Source organism: Leiobunum rupestre, chromosome 11, assembly GCF_980474605.1.
Source record: "Leiobunum rupestre chromosome 11, qqLeiRupe1.1.hap1, whole genome shotgun sequence".
Classification (NCBI taxonomy): Eukaryota; Metazoa; Arthropoda; class Arachnida; order Opiliones; family Sclerosomatidae; genus Leiobunum; species Leiobunum rupestre.
The window spans coordinates 42,106,872-42,125,328 of NC_143394.1; the positions used below are offsets into that span (position 1 = coordinate 42,106,872).

The window sequence follows — 18,457 nt, forward strand, 5'->3', positions numbered from 1 at the left end:
TTGGCCTGGCCGGGGCTCGAACACAGACAGCCGCTCGCCGCGTAATCTCTAAAAAACCCCACGGCATACCAACCTAGCCACGCCGCCTTCAATACGCAATCGCTTGAAATTTTACGCTTGAACTTTTTTTTTCTTCCATTGGGGGCGGGACGAAATTTTGCGTTTACTCAAAATCGGGGCAAGTAGATTGTGAACTAGTAGTGCCCGTAAAGGCAGGAGAGCGCTGACGGTGCAGTCTGCGGATCGGACCATAGACAAAATACATATTTTGTCTATGGATCGGACCGAGGATTTGCGGACAGCCATATTCCGTTCTCTTTTCGTATCACATAGGCTTTTTCGCCCGTCAATTTTCTCCCTCGCCCCTGAATCGCGAAGCCCCGCTGACGGTGCGGTCTGCGGGTCGGACTGGGGATTTGCGGACAACCATATTCCGTTCTCTTTTCGAATCACATAGGCTTTTTCACCCGTCAATTTTCTCCCTCGCCCCTGAATCGCGAAGCCCCGCTGACGGTGCGGTCTGCGGATCGGACTGGAGATTTGCGGACAACCATATTCCGTTCTCTTTTCGTATCACATAGGCTTTTTCGCCCGTCAATTTTCTCCCTCGCCCCTGAATCGCGAGGCCCCGCTGACGGTGTGGTCTGCGGGTCGGACTGGGGATTTGCGGACAACCATATTCCGTTCTCTTTTCGTATCACATAGGCTTTTTCACCCGACAATTTTCTCCCTCGCCCCTGAATCGCGAGGCCCCGATGACGGTGCGGTCTGCGGGTCGGACTGGGGATTTGCGGACAACCATATTCCGTTCTCTTTTCGTATCACATAGGCTTTTTCACCCGACAATTTTCTCCCTCGCCCATGAATCGCGAGGCCCCGCTGACGGTGCGGTCTGCGGGTCGGACTGGGGATTTGCGGACAACCATATTCCGTTCTCTTTTCGTATCACATAGGCTTTTTCGCCCGTCAATTTTCTCCCTCGCCCCTGAATCGCGAGGCCCCGCTGACGGTGCGGTCTGCGGGTCGGACTGGGGATAATAAGTGTGGCACCAGAGAGTGTAAAGATTATGAGAGGCGTCTCTTCCTATTCCCGTAACGTTAAAATTTCGTACAAGATTTTGAGAGCGCGCGCCCATAGGAGAGGTTACGATACTATCCGACACACGATGTCGCTACTGGAATTTTTTTTAATTTTGTAAACATCCGGAAAGTATTTTTCATGACTGTTAAACATAGTTGAATTATGCTAATTTTAATTTAAAATTAATAAAATTCAATTCCATGAAAAATAAAGAAACGTAAGTACAAGAAAGCGGACTATTTATAATATTTTGATACTAAAAGAATTAATTTGTTTGATTAACCAAGGAAATTCATTGGAAATTTTATGAAATGGCCGAGGCTTAACGAGAACAGAGCGGTATAAAAAATAATACGAGGAAACATTGAAGTTGGTAAAATGAGATTCTGATTAATGTTGTATTTTTAACAGTTTCCTATCTATCTTTTCTGGGTTTTCATGTATTCATGGTTGATATCTTGTTTTTTAAGGGAACTATGTATGCAGAATTCTATGAAAAAAGATATCATGTTTTGGTATGCAGTTGCACATGGAGAATCTTCATTAGCTTTAAAATATTTCTTGTCAATTCTTTGAATGATGAATCTCTCCAAACGTCCTTTAATATTTGTCATGTGCGATAAAAGATTAAAACTGGTGTCAAATACTTCATTTGTCTCCATTACAAATTTGAAGAAACTATCAGTTGGTACGATGAGGCTGCCGAAAGAAGAATTCTTTGCTGTTTTGAAAGCTTTAAAGTAAAAGAGCAGATTTGTTGGGTCAACAATTGGATTGTCTTTTTTGAGTTGACTTATGCAAGAAGAGCATTGAAGGTTTGAGTAGCAGCGGTGAATTAGATATCCTGAAATGTAACTAAGAACATTTCGTTTTAGCAGGTTTGGACTTTCAATAGAATTACAAAATTCTAAGTCTTCATCGGAACATTGCCCCTGGCTTTGCGAGACTACAAGATTTTCAAAATTGGAGAAATCTTCATCCGGTTCTGGAGCTGCAGTTTTAAAAGTGTCAATGTTTAAAATCATCAATGCAATTAGAATCCGGTGGTTTCAAGAGATTATTCACAGAGGTAGCCCGGTATGCAGCTCGAAATTGTTGTGGATTGGGATGATCACGGTTGCCTCCTTTCTGTCTTATAGATCCAAGAAAATTAATTATCTACAAAAGATTGGCTAATCCTGTCCGATAATAAAAACTTAAAACCAAAATTATCCTTTAGATCTTCCCAGAGGAGTAGCAAAGCTTGAATTGAAATTACCATTTTCTGAAATTTCCAATGTTGTAGAGTCTTTAAAACTGAAAATTGTTGGCACAGCGGATGGTGTGAGTCTATTTTTAGTTCTAATATTCATGAAACTGGCATCAATGAAATGATTCGCGCAAATTCTATGGTTAACGTGTAAATATTCCGTAGTTTTATTTGTAAGCCCATCATTATTTACATTTTTCAGCCACAAAATAGAACTAAAATTTATATTAAGTTAATATGCCAATAAGCCTATCTAATGAAAATGCGAATTTACCAGTCTTTTTCCTTTGGAAAAGACAAGGATTTCTTGTTTTCGATATTTTACAATTTAAAACGGAACAATATACCCCAGACATACTAAATTATTTAAAAACCTTGTAAAACTAGCATTAAAAATCTGGAAAGTTCTTGCGTCTCTTTTAAACCTAACATCGAAACGCACGCGCTGTGAGAACGGCGCCACTGGTGGCGCCATCGCTCTTACGGTAGTAGTGGACATTATTGAGGAAAAAAAAGTTAGTACGCTTTTTTGAAAGAGAGACGCCTCTCATAATCTTTACACTCTCTGGTGGCACTTTCTTATCGAAACCGTGTATGGTCAGAAGTAATAAATAAGTGTGGCACTTTCTATAGCGGTACAAGTAGATTGTTAACTAGTAGTGCCCGTAAAGGCAGGAGAGATAGATCCGTTAGACATTGCAGCAGAGAGCATATAATATTATATAATAATAATAAGTGTGGCACTTTCTTATCGAAACCGTGTTTGGTCAGAAGTAATAAGTGTGGCACTTTCTTATCGAAACCGTGTTTGGTCAGAAGTAATAAGTGTGGCACTTTCTTATCGAAACCGTGTTTGGTCAGAAGTAATAAATGTGGCACTTTCTTATCGAAACCGTGTATGGTCAGAAGTAATAAATAAGTGTGTCACTTTCTTATCGAAACCGTGTATGGTCAGAAGTAATAAATAAGTGTGGCACTTTCTTATGGAAACCGTGTATGGTCAGAAGTAATAAATAAGTGTGGCACTTTCTTATCGAAACCGTGTATGGTCAGAAGAAATAAATAAGTGTGGCACTTTCTTATCGAAACCGTGTATGGTCAGAAGTAATAAATAAGTGTGGCACTTTCTTATGGAAACCGTGTATGGTCAGAAGTAATAAATAAGTGTGGCACTTTCTTATCGAAATCGTGTATGGTCAGAAGTAATAAATAAGTGTGGCACTTTCTTATTAAAGGGAGAGTGACCGAAAAAAAAACAGTTGGTCTCATTCGATAGAACTCGTTAACGCGCACGCAGTGCCGTTAGTTTCCGCCCCCTCCGACCAACCCCCTTAAAGGGAGAGTTACCAGAAAAAAAAGTTGATTTCATGAGGGTGGGCGGTGGCCACTCTTTAACATAGGATGGTGAATTTTATTTCAAACAATAGGAAATCACATGGGCCCAACAGATTTTTTATTAGTTTGCCCACCCGGGTCAGCTGATGGTGGACGGCATCCACTCTTTAACTTAGGGTGGCAATATATTTATAAAAAGATAATAAATCACGTAGCCTCATTAGCTTTTGTATTAGTTTGCCTACCTGTGTCTACTAAGGGTGTATATATTTGTCCACTCTAATACACTGATGTGGAACTAATATTACGGCCTGGGCCGTCTTGTTAGATAGTTGTTGACGCTACAACGCACCAACTAGGAGACAAAATTTAATCTGTCTTCGAGTTTTGTTCTACGAATAACAGAGAGGTTAAGCCACCTCTCGAAATGACTTGTCGTAGCTTATATTGTACACGATAAAGCTACCTCTATACTTCTACAGGTCATCTCTACAGATCTTTGAGTGGTGCGGGTGATCATGTCTAATTGTCTAATATAGCGTAAGCGAAGCTGCTCGTTATAGTCAGGTAGACGTATCTGTCACGCTGCCTGTCGGTGATCACGTTGCGCGTTTAGTTTCTTTCTCGTTATTATGAAATTGATCTGTGTTATGAAAATTAACTCTTAGTTAATTAATGTTAAAAGCTCCCAAATAAAGATTTAATGCCGGTATCCCTGGAGGTTTTCCCAACTAAAGATTTCGTACCGGTATCCTAGCTTTGAGGTTTCCTCAACTAAAAATTTCATACCGGTATGGAATATTAACGTGGAACTGGAATTACGTGGAAAATGTAAAAAATGGAATAACGTGGAAAACGTAAAAACTGGAATATCGTAGAACCGGAAAAGCGTGTAATCGGGAAAACGTGGAATCTGAATAACGTGGAAAATTTCAAGTCTAGAATGAAGTGGAACCGGAATATCGTGTAATTGGAATAACGCGGAAAATGTTAAAACTGGAATAACGTGGAAACGAAGAAACTGGAATAACGTGGAAACGAAGAAACTGGAATAACGTGGAAAATGAAGAAACTGGAATAACGTGTAAAATGTTAAAACTGGAATAACGTGGAAACGAAGAAACTGGAATAACGTGGAAAACGAAGAAACTGGAATAACGTGGGTAATGTTATAACTGGAATTACGTGGAAAACGAAGAAACTGGAATAACGTGGAAAACGAAGAAACTGGAATAACGTGGGTAATGTTATAACTGGAATTACGTGGAAAACGAAGAAACTGGAATATCGTAGAACCGGAAAAGCGTGTAATCGGGAAAACGTGGAATCTGAATAACGTGGAAAATTTCAAGTCTAGAATGAAGTGGAACCGGAATATCGTGTAATTGGAATAACGCGGAAAATGTTAAAACTGGAATAACGTGGAAACGAAGAAACTGGAATAACGTGGAAACGAAGAAACTGGAATAACGTGGAAAATGAAGAAACTGGAATAACGTGTAAAATGTTAAAACTGGAATAACGTGGAAACGAAGAAACTGGAATAACGTGGAAAACGAAGAAACTGGAATAACGTGGGTAATGTTATAACTGGAATTACGTGGAAAACGAAGAAACTGGAATAACGTGGAAAACGAAGAAACTGGAATAACGTGGGTAATGTTATAACTGGAATTACGTGGAAAACGAAGAAACTGGAATAACGTGGAAAACGAAGAAACTGGAATAACGTGGGTAATGTTATAACTGGAATTACGTGGAAAACGAAGAAACTGGAATATCGTAGAACCGGAAAAGCGTGTAATCGGGAAAACGTGGAATCTGAATAACGTGGAAAATTTCAAGTCTAGAATGAAGTGGAACCGGAATATCGTGTAATTGGAATAACGTGGAAAATGTTATAACTGGAATTACGTGGAAAACGAAGAAACTGGAATAACGTGGGTAATGTTATAACTGGAATTACGTGGAAAACGAAGAAACTGGAATAACGTGGAAAACGAAGAAACTGGAATAACGTGGGTAATGTTATAACTGGAATTACGTGGAAAACGAAGAAACTGGAATAACGTGGAAAACGTAAAAACTTGAATGACGTGGAAGCGGAATAACGTGCAATAGGAATAACGTGGAAGCGGAATAGCGTGAAATATGAATAACGTGGAACTGGAATAACGCGGAAAATTTAAAAACTGGAATAACGTGAAAAATTTAAAATCTGGAATAACGTGGAATTGGAATATCGTTTAATTGGAATAACGTGGAGAGCGAAGACACTGGAATAACGTAGAAAATACCAAAACTGGAATAACGTGGAAAGTACCAAAACTGGAATAACGTGGAAAGTACCAAAACTGGAATAATGTGGAAAGCACGGTTTAAGCACCCAAGCTGGAATAACGTGGAAAGTTAAGAAACTGAAATAACTTGGAAAGTGGCTTACTCTTCAAAGGTTTTTAAACGATGAAGACAATTTTACAATCCTGGTTCTCTTTCGAATAAATATTTTGGGATTTTGTATCAATATCTATTGTCAGAAGCGTTTTCTTAAATTTATTTTGGGAAGGAGGACATTCGGACGACCCATTTGATAAAAGTAAACCTGGTCCACCAAGGCAACTCAATCTCATGGAAGAATTTTTCGTAAAAATGGTGTACTTGAGAAAAGGGAAGGCAGAACGAGTTTTGGCAAGCCTGTTTTTGCAAGGGTACACTCCTTAATTCTAAACACGTGGATCCATTTTTTTAACAAATAAGTAACAATACCTACCAATTTGGTCTACCAAAGAGCAAGTGGAACAACTCTAGTTGAGATTAGATTCGCTTCCCAATATCAGAATAATAGTGGACTGTACCGAGTTACTACTTGAAAATCATGTGTCTATAAGCCAAAAAAACACAGCTAAAGCGCTGGGGGAAATTTCCTTAAATGGGCATATCGCGTTTGTATCAAACCTTTACGTAGGAAGATGTTCAGACAAAATTAGGCATTGTAATCTTTTAGACAAATTAGAAAAGGTGGATCTAATTTTAACCAACAGAGGGTTTTATCTAAAAAATCACTTAAAGTGTTGGTTGCATGAAAAATTGATAGTAATAAAAACGAATGAATGCGGGCTTGTGTTGAAGCCCAGGACGTTCTCTTTCCAAAAATGTCATTGTCGAAACAAATTTCCAAGCCTAAGTGTATTAACTTTGAATCCGAAACTGACCTTCTTCGCTCCCCAAAATCCTGAAATTTTTGGCGAATTTTCTCCTCCGTAGCACGAGCAATTTGGGGCAAATCAAAGCTGTAGTTTTATTCCTAAAATAGAAGGAACTGAAGTGGAGGGATTCTGTTTACTTGTAGAAGTTTTCAAACAAGAGGTTTTTAATCATAATATTAGGCTTATTATCGAAATAAATTTATTTTTACGCGCGCCTTCGGTTTCATATCGTTTTTCTACTACGTAGGCTTGTGTATGCCTATTTCAATTACTACTGCGTAGGACTTTTTCCTGGGTGTTAAATCAACCTCCCTTTAATCCCAGATGTTAAGAAATGTATTACAGACAATTAGCCAATGATACGCTTCGCATTTTCTGACGTCATGGGTGCCGAGAAGTCTGGAAATTCGGCGAAAAACTCGACTTCCACCATTTCCTACTTTCCTTGCTCAGCAGGAAATTAACTTGAGTACTAACATTGCTAAAGTCAAAATATTTTTATCGTGCGTTGCCATATGGTAAATTTTACTGTAGCTCTAGTCAAATCTGATCATCAGTAAAATCATCATAAAGAAGGTCATGACCCTACGCATCAAACTGGGTTTCCACGCATGCTTAAATCTTAAAAAATAGTTCAGCTATTCGGAGACAAAATAGATTCCCACAGATAAACAGTTTAGGCGACCAGGGAAACTCACCCTCAATGTAAGTTTTATTGTTGAAATGAGCTAAATGTGCACAAAGTGTCCATCAAAATTTATAAAACAAAAATTGTTTTGCTGTTACAGAAATTGATAAACCTATTTTTCAGCCAAATATGGTAGTAGATGGTCGTAACATGTTCTACATTATTTTGGATATAAAGTATTGCTTATGAATTTTGATTCCCCAACAAAATTTTCTTGCCATTGTGGGACATAAACAATATAACACGATTCAGCATTAGCAATTAGCAAAAAGTAACCTTTTCCTTAAACGTTAGTTTTTTCACCTGGTCGTATTCTAAAAAAAATTATTTGTTTGGCCCTTTTTCAGTGATGGGCACCGCTCCTTTCATTGTGAGCGCTTTTGTTGTTATGAGATATATTGAGCGGAAAAATGTTTTTTCAAAAGAGTGCGAAACGAAAATGAGAGGAGTGCCAATTTCAGCGCTCAAAAAAGAGCGAAAAGGGAGGAGCACTTATTTTACCGCTATTAAAAGAGCGAAAAGATAGGAGCGCTTATTTTACCACTATTAAAAGAGCGAAAAGAGAGGAGCACAAATGTTACTGCTCAAAAAAGAGCGCCGATATTGACTTTCAAATGAGCGGAAATCGAAAAAAGCGCTCTTAAAAAATCGTGAAAAGAGAGGAGCGCCGATTTTACCGCTCAAAAATTAGTGAGCGTGAGCGGATATTAGACTAGCGAGGGCGAGTGGTGAGTGAGCTGAGCGGCTCTTTGACGAAAATGCCCAACACTGCCCTTTTTTATGGCAATTTTGTTTTTCTCGTACAGGGAGAATGGGCACTTAAATTCTACTAGGACAAAAACGCTATGGCGGTGAACGTTGACGCAAAAAACTCCAGTTAGGCATAATGTAATTGTTTTGCTTCAACGGTCATCATCGCGACGTTTTCGCCCTAGTAAAAACTAGCCTTTAATCAGCTTCCATCAACTAAATCTGAGCCATAGGGGCTTGCACCCAAAAACGGAAATTTTGGGTAAAAACCAAAGCCGCAGTGACTATTTCTTGTAAGTTTAAGCGGGTTAAAAACGCTGCTCGGGCTGCATACTCGATACGTAGCCCATGCTCAACAACACGATTTTGATCATCTCTCATCTTAAAGAAACGGTAAAATTCGTTGTGTGAAACCGCGCTATTGGGAAACCGCGCTATTGGGAACTGCGCTTTTGGGAACCGCGCTTTTGGGACATTGCGCTTTGAGAACTGCGCTTTTGGGAAACCGCGCAAATGGGAACTGCGCTAATAGGTATATACCCTTCACAAACACCTTGAACGAAGTCAAAACTACTATGAAGGCTTGAGTGCATGGCAATAGTTGCCCTTTCACGATGTGTTTCAGTTATGTAAGAGTTGATTGTTCCATAATTTAATTTCTTCAAAATAACTTCTTAATTCCTTCCATATGTAGGCGTTACACTCCCTTAAGATGAATAAGACCCAAAGAATATAAAAATAGAATACGAGATAAAGAAAACAATAAATCAAGACTTATTATCACACTGTCCTAAGATATCGATAGGTTTAGTTTTATTTCGTTTAAACAAGCTCTGTAGAACCATTTCTCCATATGTTCTACTTAATTCATTTCATTCTAATTGAAAACCATTCATCACAGGTGTGAATCATTTCGTTCTTTTTATTGTTAGATTGCCGACACAAGCAATACAGTCGAGGATACTCAACATTTGCTCTACCCCGGCCCCTTTCCACTTGGTCCACCACAAAGTAGAGTCCGACGCCGATTAAAAATTACCAGCGGCGGCGTAGACTATTTTTATAGCGCTTGGTAGTGGCGGGTTTGGGGTAATTTAAGGTTAGTTTTCACTAGGACAAAAACGCTATGACGGTGAACGTTGACGTAAAAAATCCCAGTTAGGCTTAATGCAATTGTTTTGCGTCAACGGTCACCATTGCGACGTTTTTGCCCTAGTGAAAACTAGCCTTTAATCAGCGGAGGCGGCGTTTGCCGTCGTAAGCATTAAAAGCAAGTTGAAGTGTATTAAAATTTCAAAAATAATTAACAAAAGAACTAGTAACTAACGTGTGCATTTATTTATTTATTCTAAAAAAGTTACCAGTGCTACTGTTTCCATACCATACAAATAAAGTTTGAGATTAAATTTTTTTAAACTATGAGCTCATTGCGAAAACGGAGCTGCTCGTTAGAAATAAGACTACTCGTCGTTGGCCAACTTCGCAACTTCGATCAAAAGTAATAGCGAAAAAAAAACCGGTGGTGTCGGGCTCTACCACGAAGGACCTTCTTTAAATGTTCCTTTACCCGTATAGATTTTTATCTTTCTCTTGGCATCACTAGAATAAAACGCAAACAAGCTTCAAAGAATAGCAACCTTTGAATGCGTACTAGACTCTAGCATAACGTTAACAATCTTCAAAAAACGCTTTCTTATTTCTGCGAGTTTCGATGTTTTTAGCCAACAATTTAAAATCCAGCGTGTTTTTACTCTTCATCTTCGGGAAGTTTATAAAATGATATTTTTGGGTCCAGTTGTTTGCTTTTCCGGGTATTACATTCACAACCAGGTACACAAAAATATTGAACCATACTCAATACTGCAGAGTAGGCTTAAAGATATATTAACATTAAACTACATTTTATCTCCTTAGGAATCAAACTGCAAAGAATACCAACGTTTGAATGTGTACTATACTCTAGCATAACGTAATCAATCTTCAAAAAGACAGGATAAAATTTATTACAACGAAAATGAATTTTAAAAAGGTGTAAATACTGTATTTAACTTTTTAAATGAGGTTAACTTCATATGACAACATATTTCTGAGTCTGTAGCAGACCACGCTGTGTTTTTAAAGAATATGACTAACTATTTTGAAATTGATAAGCGGGTATTGGGAATAAGATGGATTTCTGTCTTCTTATTAAGAAATCGTGTTCCTATGAAATTGATTTTATTGTGTGATAAAAATCACTCTTAATTTATTGCTGTTAAAAATTGTTTTAAATAAATGGACGGGGTGAATGAAATAGGGTTGTAGTGGATTATTCCTTGCGGTAAAGTTACCCATAGGTTCGGGTTGTTAATGCTTAATACGCTAATTATGAATTAGTATAATAAATAACAATATTCAGTTCAAAGAAATAAGTTCATTGGCCATCTAGGTCTCCTTTAAATAATTAAAATTAATATAAATTAAAATTAAATTAATCTTTAAAATCTAAAAATATTATTTAAATGATATAAAGTAGTAACAATCTGCTCTATTCAATAGTATTATTTTTCTCTAAGCAGGCGACATCAAAAGTTTTTGATAAATCTTTTAAGAGGTATCCCCCTAGGATGTAAAAACACCACTTCAAAAGTCGCTTGATGACTTAAGCCTAAGGTGGTGCTTTGGGTATTAACCTAGCTGATTATTATTTAAATTTACCACTTCACGGATTTAAATTTACCACTTCACGGATTTAAATTTACCACTTCACGGATTTAAATTTACCACTTCACGGATTTAAATTTACCACTTCACGGATTTAAATTTACCACTTCACGGATTTAAATTTACCACTTCACGGTTTTAAATTTACCACGTGTATTACAAAATGTATCAGCCAGGTATGACATTGATTCCCTAAAACTGACGCGTTTGAAGATCACGCTAGCAGTAGCGGCGCTAAGGGTGGGCTGAAGTGGGCATGGCGGCCATGGCCAAAGGTACGGCGTGACGTCATGCTATTGGGAGAAAGTTGAATGGACAATAGAAAGAAAAGAAAAGGGGAACTTAGGGAAAAACCGCAGACATGCTCGTGTCCCCTCCAGATCGGATATAAGGTCATAGGGGGTCCAGTAAAGGTGACGAGAGCTGCTTGCTCTTCTCGCTTTTGCGAAATATGGTTAATCCAAGGTTCCCGCTAAGGGACACAAAATACTTAGCCCACCTGTGAAAAAACCTTAGCGCCGCTACTGCACGCTAGTGACTTTTTCTTGCCTAGGGAAAACTAAAAATGATGCAAGCTGTTCTCCTTAAGTGTAAATAAATACATTCTTGGTTGAAAATACTATTATTTTATTGAGGAGCCGAGATAGTATGTATCGTAACTATTATTACTTATTTTCATTTCTAAATTCAAGTAAATAAGTATATACTTATTGCACTACATTAAACAGATATGGTGAAAACACTCTCAGAAAATCGAGTCTATTAGTAATCTATTTGTTGAATATTTCCCCTTTACAGAAATACGCGTCTTTTTCCCGTTTGCTGACGTTTATAAATACGAACAAAACGATATATTACATTAACATTCTATTTGTGGATATTTAAATAACTGCGCAATAATGATCATGTGCGAGAAATCTCATCGTTGTTTTTCCCCGTTCAAGATAGGCACAATTAGTTTTCGCTTTTCTCTTCCTGGAGGGTGTTTCGCGGTTGCCCGTAAAGAAAAACAAGATGAAGTTTTTAACCTACATATATTCTGTCCAGTTCCCCGGTTCCCAGCGTATATTTTTTGACGGGAGGAAGTTCTTTAGCTTCACCCTGGCTTCTGCGGTAACGCGGTTCCCCCCTTTTCGTTTTCGCGACTTCCTGGTGGGCTTTCACTGGTTTCGTTTGGAAAGTAAAAGTAGTTTAGTGTGTTTCCAGATCTTAGCCAACGAGTTTATACACTACTCTATTGACGCCTCAAGGTACGTTTTTCTCTATTCTTCGCTATCAAAATTCTTTACGTAATTGTAACATACGCGTTTGAAATTGGTTTGATTTGAAATTAATTCGTAATTAAACGATAAAATGTCAATTTAAGTATAGTATTTTAACGCTTAAGCCTCTTGGGAATGACGTGGGAATGATTTTAATTTTTTTCCGTCGGGTTGACGAAAGAAAGAAAATTATAGGCCATACTAAACAATTTGAAATTAACGGCACAACATGCATTATTTTTAATAAGTTAAACCGCAATAAGCGAAATTATAATAGATATTTCTATACAATACGGTGATATGATAGTTTCGTCGCGTGAACAGTACGAAAATTCTCGAGCTTCTCTTTGTAGTAGAGTAGCGATCTCACCTGGTTTTTTCCCCCATTTTAAAAGGCTGGGTAAGACCAAAATAAATTTATAGTTTCGCCTATTATAACTAGTCTAAGGGTATAATTTACTTTTGTTTGTGAATGACACAAGATTCAGCCTTATTTGCGCGTAATTTTACATCACAATTATCAGTGGCGGACTGGGTCTAATATTTTGGGCTGCCAGAAGACAAAGGGCCCAGCTTTAACAATTATAACGCTATCATGTTTGAGGGGCCCACTTCATGAGCGGTCCGTGGGGCCCACCTAGCTGAATACGATATTTTGAATAACAATAAGATAATTATAAGTAAAAACAGACGTTTAAGAGTTTCCCTAAGGAAACGTTTTTATTTTCATTTTAAGGGTATAAAAACAATGTACAAACTAACGCAAAAAAGCGTGCGTTTAATTGCCCTAAGAAAAGTTTGGAGAGAAAACATTTGGCCACAGGCAGCTCAATGCATGTCGACTGTTTACGGTATACCAACTATTCCCGAGAAAGTTTCCTTGTGGAACCGTACATTTTCCGAGGCGGAAGAATTGATCGGCGAAGAGAGGCTACTGACCCAGATCAACGTATTTCGTCTGCTAGCCAGTAATAACGGCAACCTAACGGCGCTTTTCAACAAAGTCCTCGCCTCTCAGCACCCCGTCTCCTCTCACCTCAAGTACGTGCGCTTACAATAACCGGTTATCTCCCGCTAATTCCAACCCTTCAGTTACTCTACTTTTGCTTTTCACGTCCTTGATTATAGACACCTTTTCTACGAAGATCGTTTGAATTTCCAACTTCGAGCCGTCGTCACTCTCTTGTTGTCTAAAACCGCGGGACACACTTTCGTATCCGAAGATTATTCCGAAGCTAAGAAGGCTGGATGGATATCTCCGCGTCAAATGTCTTTGGCCAACATCAGCGAAATGATACACGCCGCTTTCCTCATCCACAGATCTCTCCTAAACATCAACCGGGACGTACTGAATGCCGCCGGTATAGAAGGACTGCCTACGGCCAAAGAACTGCAGACCGTTAACGGCTTCGGCGTCTTGGGAGGGGACTACGTATTCGCCAAAGCTTGCGTCGAGTTGGGTCAGCTACGGAACTGTAAGGTTCTCAAGTCAATGTCCATCGGAATTTCCGATTTCGTTAACGGCGTCTTCTACGGGGAGACGGACAAACACGGAAACCCTTTACCGTCTGAAACTAAACCCGGATCGGAATGGGAAGCTAAGATTAACTTATTGGCTGGCAGTCTGCTAGCTAGAAGTTGCGAGTCCGCCATGGAGTTGGGTGGACACGACACCGATGTCCAGAAAATTGCGTTTGTCTTTGGAAAATATTTGGGTTTGGCGCTACAGGTATACGCTGCTCGATTGATTCTTATTTAAGTTAAATAATTATAAATCTTAACTCTTAACAGGTCAGTAACGAACTACAACCTTTCCTGGGCTCGGGACGCGAATTGGATTCCACACCCTTCAACATCTGCAGCGCTCCCATCGTCCTATATTTGGAACAGAATCCGGAGTTAATGGACTACATTTGGCGCAATGGTCAATATGATATTAACGATTTGGACTTTGCGAAAATTCGACAAGCTTGTATTCGCGGGGAAGGTATCGAGAGAGCCAAAGCTCTTTTGAGCGTGTACGTCAATCAAGCCGAATCTAAACTCGCCGAATTTGATAAATCTCCGTGCAGAGACGTGCTCCATCGCCTTGTCGAGTCGTTGAGGGAGTGACCACGGAATCAAGCTATCAGCCATTGATTGAAGGATGCGCTAGACAACGAAGCGTCGAAAACAATGACCGAACCACTCGAAAGTAAAGGTCAACGACTCTCGAACGCAGTTACGGCCACGAGCTGACAATTCAGTGAAATAAACCTATCCAGGAAACGCCCACACTCCAGGGGGGAAAATAAAGTGTTTTTTTTTCGAAATCGTTTTAATCTAATACCAGAGTTGCTGGCATCGTGACCAAGATCTTGATGATAATTAAAGCTAAACTGTGATTATAAATATGAAATTATTGATTTTTTCCTACATTTTTATATAATTATTTTAAACCAGACCGTCTTTTGTTTGTTTACGCTTACCTTTAAAGTTGAAAACCATCATTTAGTTGATTTGGTTCATCAAATTTATTGGCCAAGTAAATATAATACAAACCTATTAACTAATAATATTTCCCGAGATTTTGACGTAATTTCGTCTGAAGAGGAAATATATGTAAAAAAATCGGAATAACCGCGAAAATTCGCGGTGATTTTCTTTTGGCCAAACTGGAGGGAACGCTTGCTTAAAAGAGCATTCGACTCGCATGACGAACCACGCGCTGTCTTAGGGTAACGATGGCCACATACTCTGGAAGATCCAGCGCTTCTTCCTTTTCGATTTCCGCTTCTTTTCACTCCTTCCCAGTCGTCATTCCACACCAGTTCGCGCCCAATACACTCTTTCGAAGATGCAGTTTTGAAAATATTCAATCGTATTCCAAGAATAATCGAGGTAGGTGATATTTTTTTCATTTTACCATTTAATTTATGTTTTTCATGCTGGAGTGTTTTGAGTTACCTACGTGTTTGAATATGAAATTTTAAAATTAAATAATAAATAAATTAATCATAAAATTACCGTAATTATTACTTAAGAAACGAGAGGGCTATGTGGATTGTTAGTATTCTATTAATGGACTTATCACTTAATCGCTAATTTTATCATCCTTTACAATGCAGTCCATAGGTGGTTCCTTTTAACTTGTTAGTATTCTGACTGTTTCAGTAAAGTGCTTAATTTTAACACCTCCCTCGAAGACCTTGAACCCTGAAGATTTTATCCCTTTCAATTTTGAAGCCCTTATGCACTCTTCTGATTGTATTAGTGGCATTTAAACCTTGTTAAAGGTCATCGGTAATAACTCGTTTTGAAAAAGGGTTTTCTCTTTTTATATATAAAAGTCATTTTTCGTGCATGGTTGACCACCACGTTTCGTAACATTTTTACAGATTTGTAGAAATATTCTGTTATTTCGTTGGAAAATTGAAAAAGACGTAGCAGTTTATTGACCTTCTCATTCGCGGTGTATAAAGAAGAAGAATGGAGAAGTTGACGGATGAGATAGGCCGGCTGCGGCTGATAACATTGTTTGTCATCAATCAAGTAAGATCGTTTTAAAAAATTGCTATTTTAACTTGAAAAACATCGACAAGACTAAAATGATTCTCTCTTAACAGATTATACAATCGTCAGCTACGTTGGCAAATGACATAGGGACTTTCCATACCGTTAACACCAAATTAACAGCGAACAAATTCATTTGTATGTAAACTTGTTTTCAATGTTAGAAGAGATAGTGAATTAAAGAAGAATATATTTTTAGCCGTTCACGCTGCCTGCAGTCAGACCATGCTTCTCGCTGTTGTCATGTTGAACGACCCATTTTACGGAGCCATTTACTCCCGCGGTTACCCTCAGGAATGCAGAGTCCATGGAAATGGGTCTCGAGAACTACGAATCAGTGTGGGAATCAACGAATGTGGCACTAAAGTCATCGAGGAAAATGTAAGTCACGATGAACATTTTTAAATTTAATCCGTGTGTTTAAGTTTTAGTCAAGCAAACCATTAATTTTGTCGCTTCTAACAGGACGGTTCACTGGGCTACGAAAATTACTTGTATATCCAATACGACCGGCAAGTGCAGCAGGCTACGGATGAACAAATTTTAGTGAGATGCGCTCCACAGGACATCGTAGTGACGGGAAGTTTGGGGACCTCTTCTAACTCGACGAAAAGCAGCCGTGTCCTTCAAGATGTTAACGACGCCAGGAAACTATCGACAACTGTGGTACGCTGATAGGCTTTTTTAAATTAGATTTAATTACCTTTTGTTTGGTGTTGAACCGGGTTGTCTTTCCTCAGAAATCTACCAGTACAATCGAGGGTTGGATGGATATCATGAAGGGAAGGATGCCTTTAGTCAAGCCCATTATCAATTACGTAAACATGGGTGATGAAATATCCATGCTTGTTAAAATAAGGCACAAAGGTTAGTTGTTTTGCTTTAGTTACTAAATTAATGGTGTTGTGCCTCTGGGATGATTATACATTTCTTTCTTTAGCCGGGGTTGATACCAAAGTAACAACTTGTTTCGCTCATGACGGCTCGAAATCAGTTATACAGAAATTAACCGATGAGAACGGGTAAATATTATATCTCGCCGTTTAACACATTAAGGCAAAGTTGACGTATCTGCTATCTTGTTACTTTGTTAGCTGCTCCGTTGACCGATCAGTGCTCTCCAATTTGATTGAGAAAGTGAGTGCGAGACGTGGCATCAAAGTGGTGCATACCACCTTTCCAGCCTTCAAATTTCCAGATAGGTCTCACCTACATCTTCAGTGTAGGATTTTAGTTTGCAACTATTCCTGTCCCGTGGTAAGTCCTCACTACCAGGAAACTATATACTTATACACTTTAAATGACTAAAGAAGATTGTGGTGGCGCTGATGATTCCCATAGAAACGAGCATGACTTACGACGATTAAGTTCACTTTCCTCATTTGTTCTTATTGTAACTATTTAAATTCTTAAATTTATCCGTAACTTAACTATTTTCGTGAAGCACATTATAAATTCCCCAGAACTTCAGTATGATAATCGTGGTTTTATTAAATCAGTTTTCTTATAAGTTTATTATTCGAGTGACGGCCAGCCAATTAATTTAAAAATACGTGTTTCGTCTTACATTCAATGCAGTTTAAGTCCGGCTCGTTCCTCGAAATGCATTCACAACACAGTGGCAATGAATCTTAAGGCATTTCAGGGGTATACATGTATAATTTCCTGTTACTAATGCCGTTTTCTTTGAGCTGCTCCGAAACTGCTCTCAACATCCACTCGGACCAAGTATGGACTACACGCGACGACGTAATTTTTACGAAAGTGGTTTCCAAATGCGAAACATTATTTTTAGGAGCATATTTAGGGAAATTTGTATGCTTAAATTAGAAATAGAGGCATAGCATCTATGGTGACGCTCATCAAAATTCGGAGCACTCCAGGAGCAATCAAATAAAACGTCATAAATACCTATATAAATTCCGAATATCGTATTGAGCATTATGCGTTGATATAGAAATCCTGTAACAAGAACCCCCGTCCAGTCGGCAATTCCAAGATTAGGTACGGAAGGGCTGTCAATGTGGCAGGGAACTTGATGGAGACTATCAGTGTTAGCCATATTGTTGAAGAGGTTGACGTTTTCAATTCGGTGGAAGTGCGAATTCAACCAGCAAGCATTGATAGTAAAGAAGCGCTGAAGAAACCCAAGGAAGGCTTAAGCTTAGGGACGTTTGGAGCCATGGACGAAGACGAATTCATTTGTCTTAGTTCCGTCCGCGTTATGTTTGTGGTCTTGGCCATTCTCACCTTCCTTACGATATTTCTGGTAATCACTATCTGCATGTGTGTCCGTGCCAGAAAACTAAGGCGACGCCTAGCTCTAAGAATGGGAATTGCCGCTAATTTCCCGTACGGAAGGGTAGTTGAGTTCTAAGACTGCCCAAAGGTAGAATTGCTCAAGAACATTTTGTTACTATCCATATGGTGCGGCAGCTATTGAGGACTTATCAATCTTGTTTTTCAGGTGCGAATAGTCTTATGGTTTTGACATTTCATATTATTTATTAAAACATAGTTCATTTAAGATGTTTGTTTCGTACTATTAGCCTACAAACTTTAATCATTATAAACGGACCACCTAGAATAATGACATTAAAAGTCATATATGGTGGGGCCTTAGTTAAAAAG

General features: G+C 38.7%; 1 protein-coding gene and 1 long non-coding RNA gene across 2 annotated transcripts; both read left to right on the forward strand.

The window, feature by feature from the left end:
• The first annotated feature begins 1,105 nt into the window (after positions 1–1,105).
• LOC149922883 (uncharacterized) lies at positions 1,106–2,592 on the forward strand. Its single transcript, XR_016477367.1, has 4 exons — positions 1,106–1,298; positions 1,369–1,454; positions 1,552–1,896; positions 1,960–2,592. It is a non-coding gene; the product is annotated as an uncharacterized LOC149922883 (long non-coding RNA).
• Positions 2,593–13,109: 10,517 nt separating this feature from the next.
• Positions 13,110–14,551, forward strand: LOC149922884 (all trans-polyprenyl-diphosphate synthase PDSS2-like). The gene is made up of 3 exons (XM_090162320.1): positions 13,110–13,315; positions 13,367–14,003; positions 14,066–14,551. The coding sequence occupies exons 1-3, from the start codon at positions 13,110–13,112 to the stop codon at positions 14,384–14,386; spliced, it is 1,164 nt and encodes a 387-aa protein (XP_090018446.1). The 3' UTR covers positions 14,387–14,551.
• Positions 14,552–18,457: the final 3,906 nt, after the last annotated feature.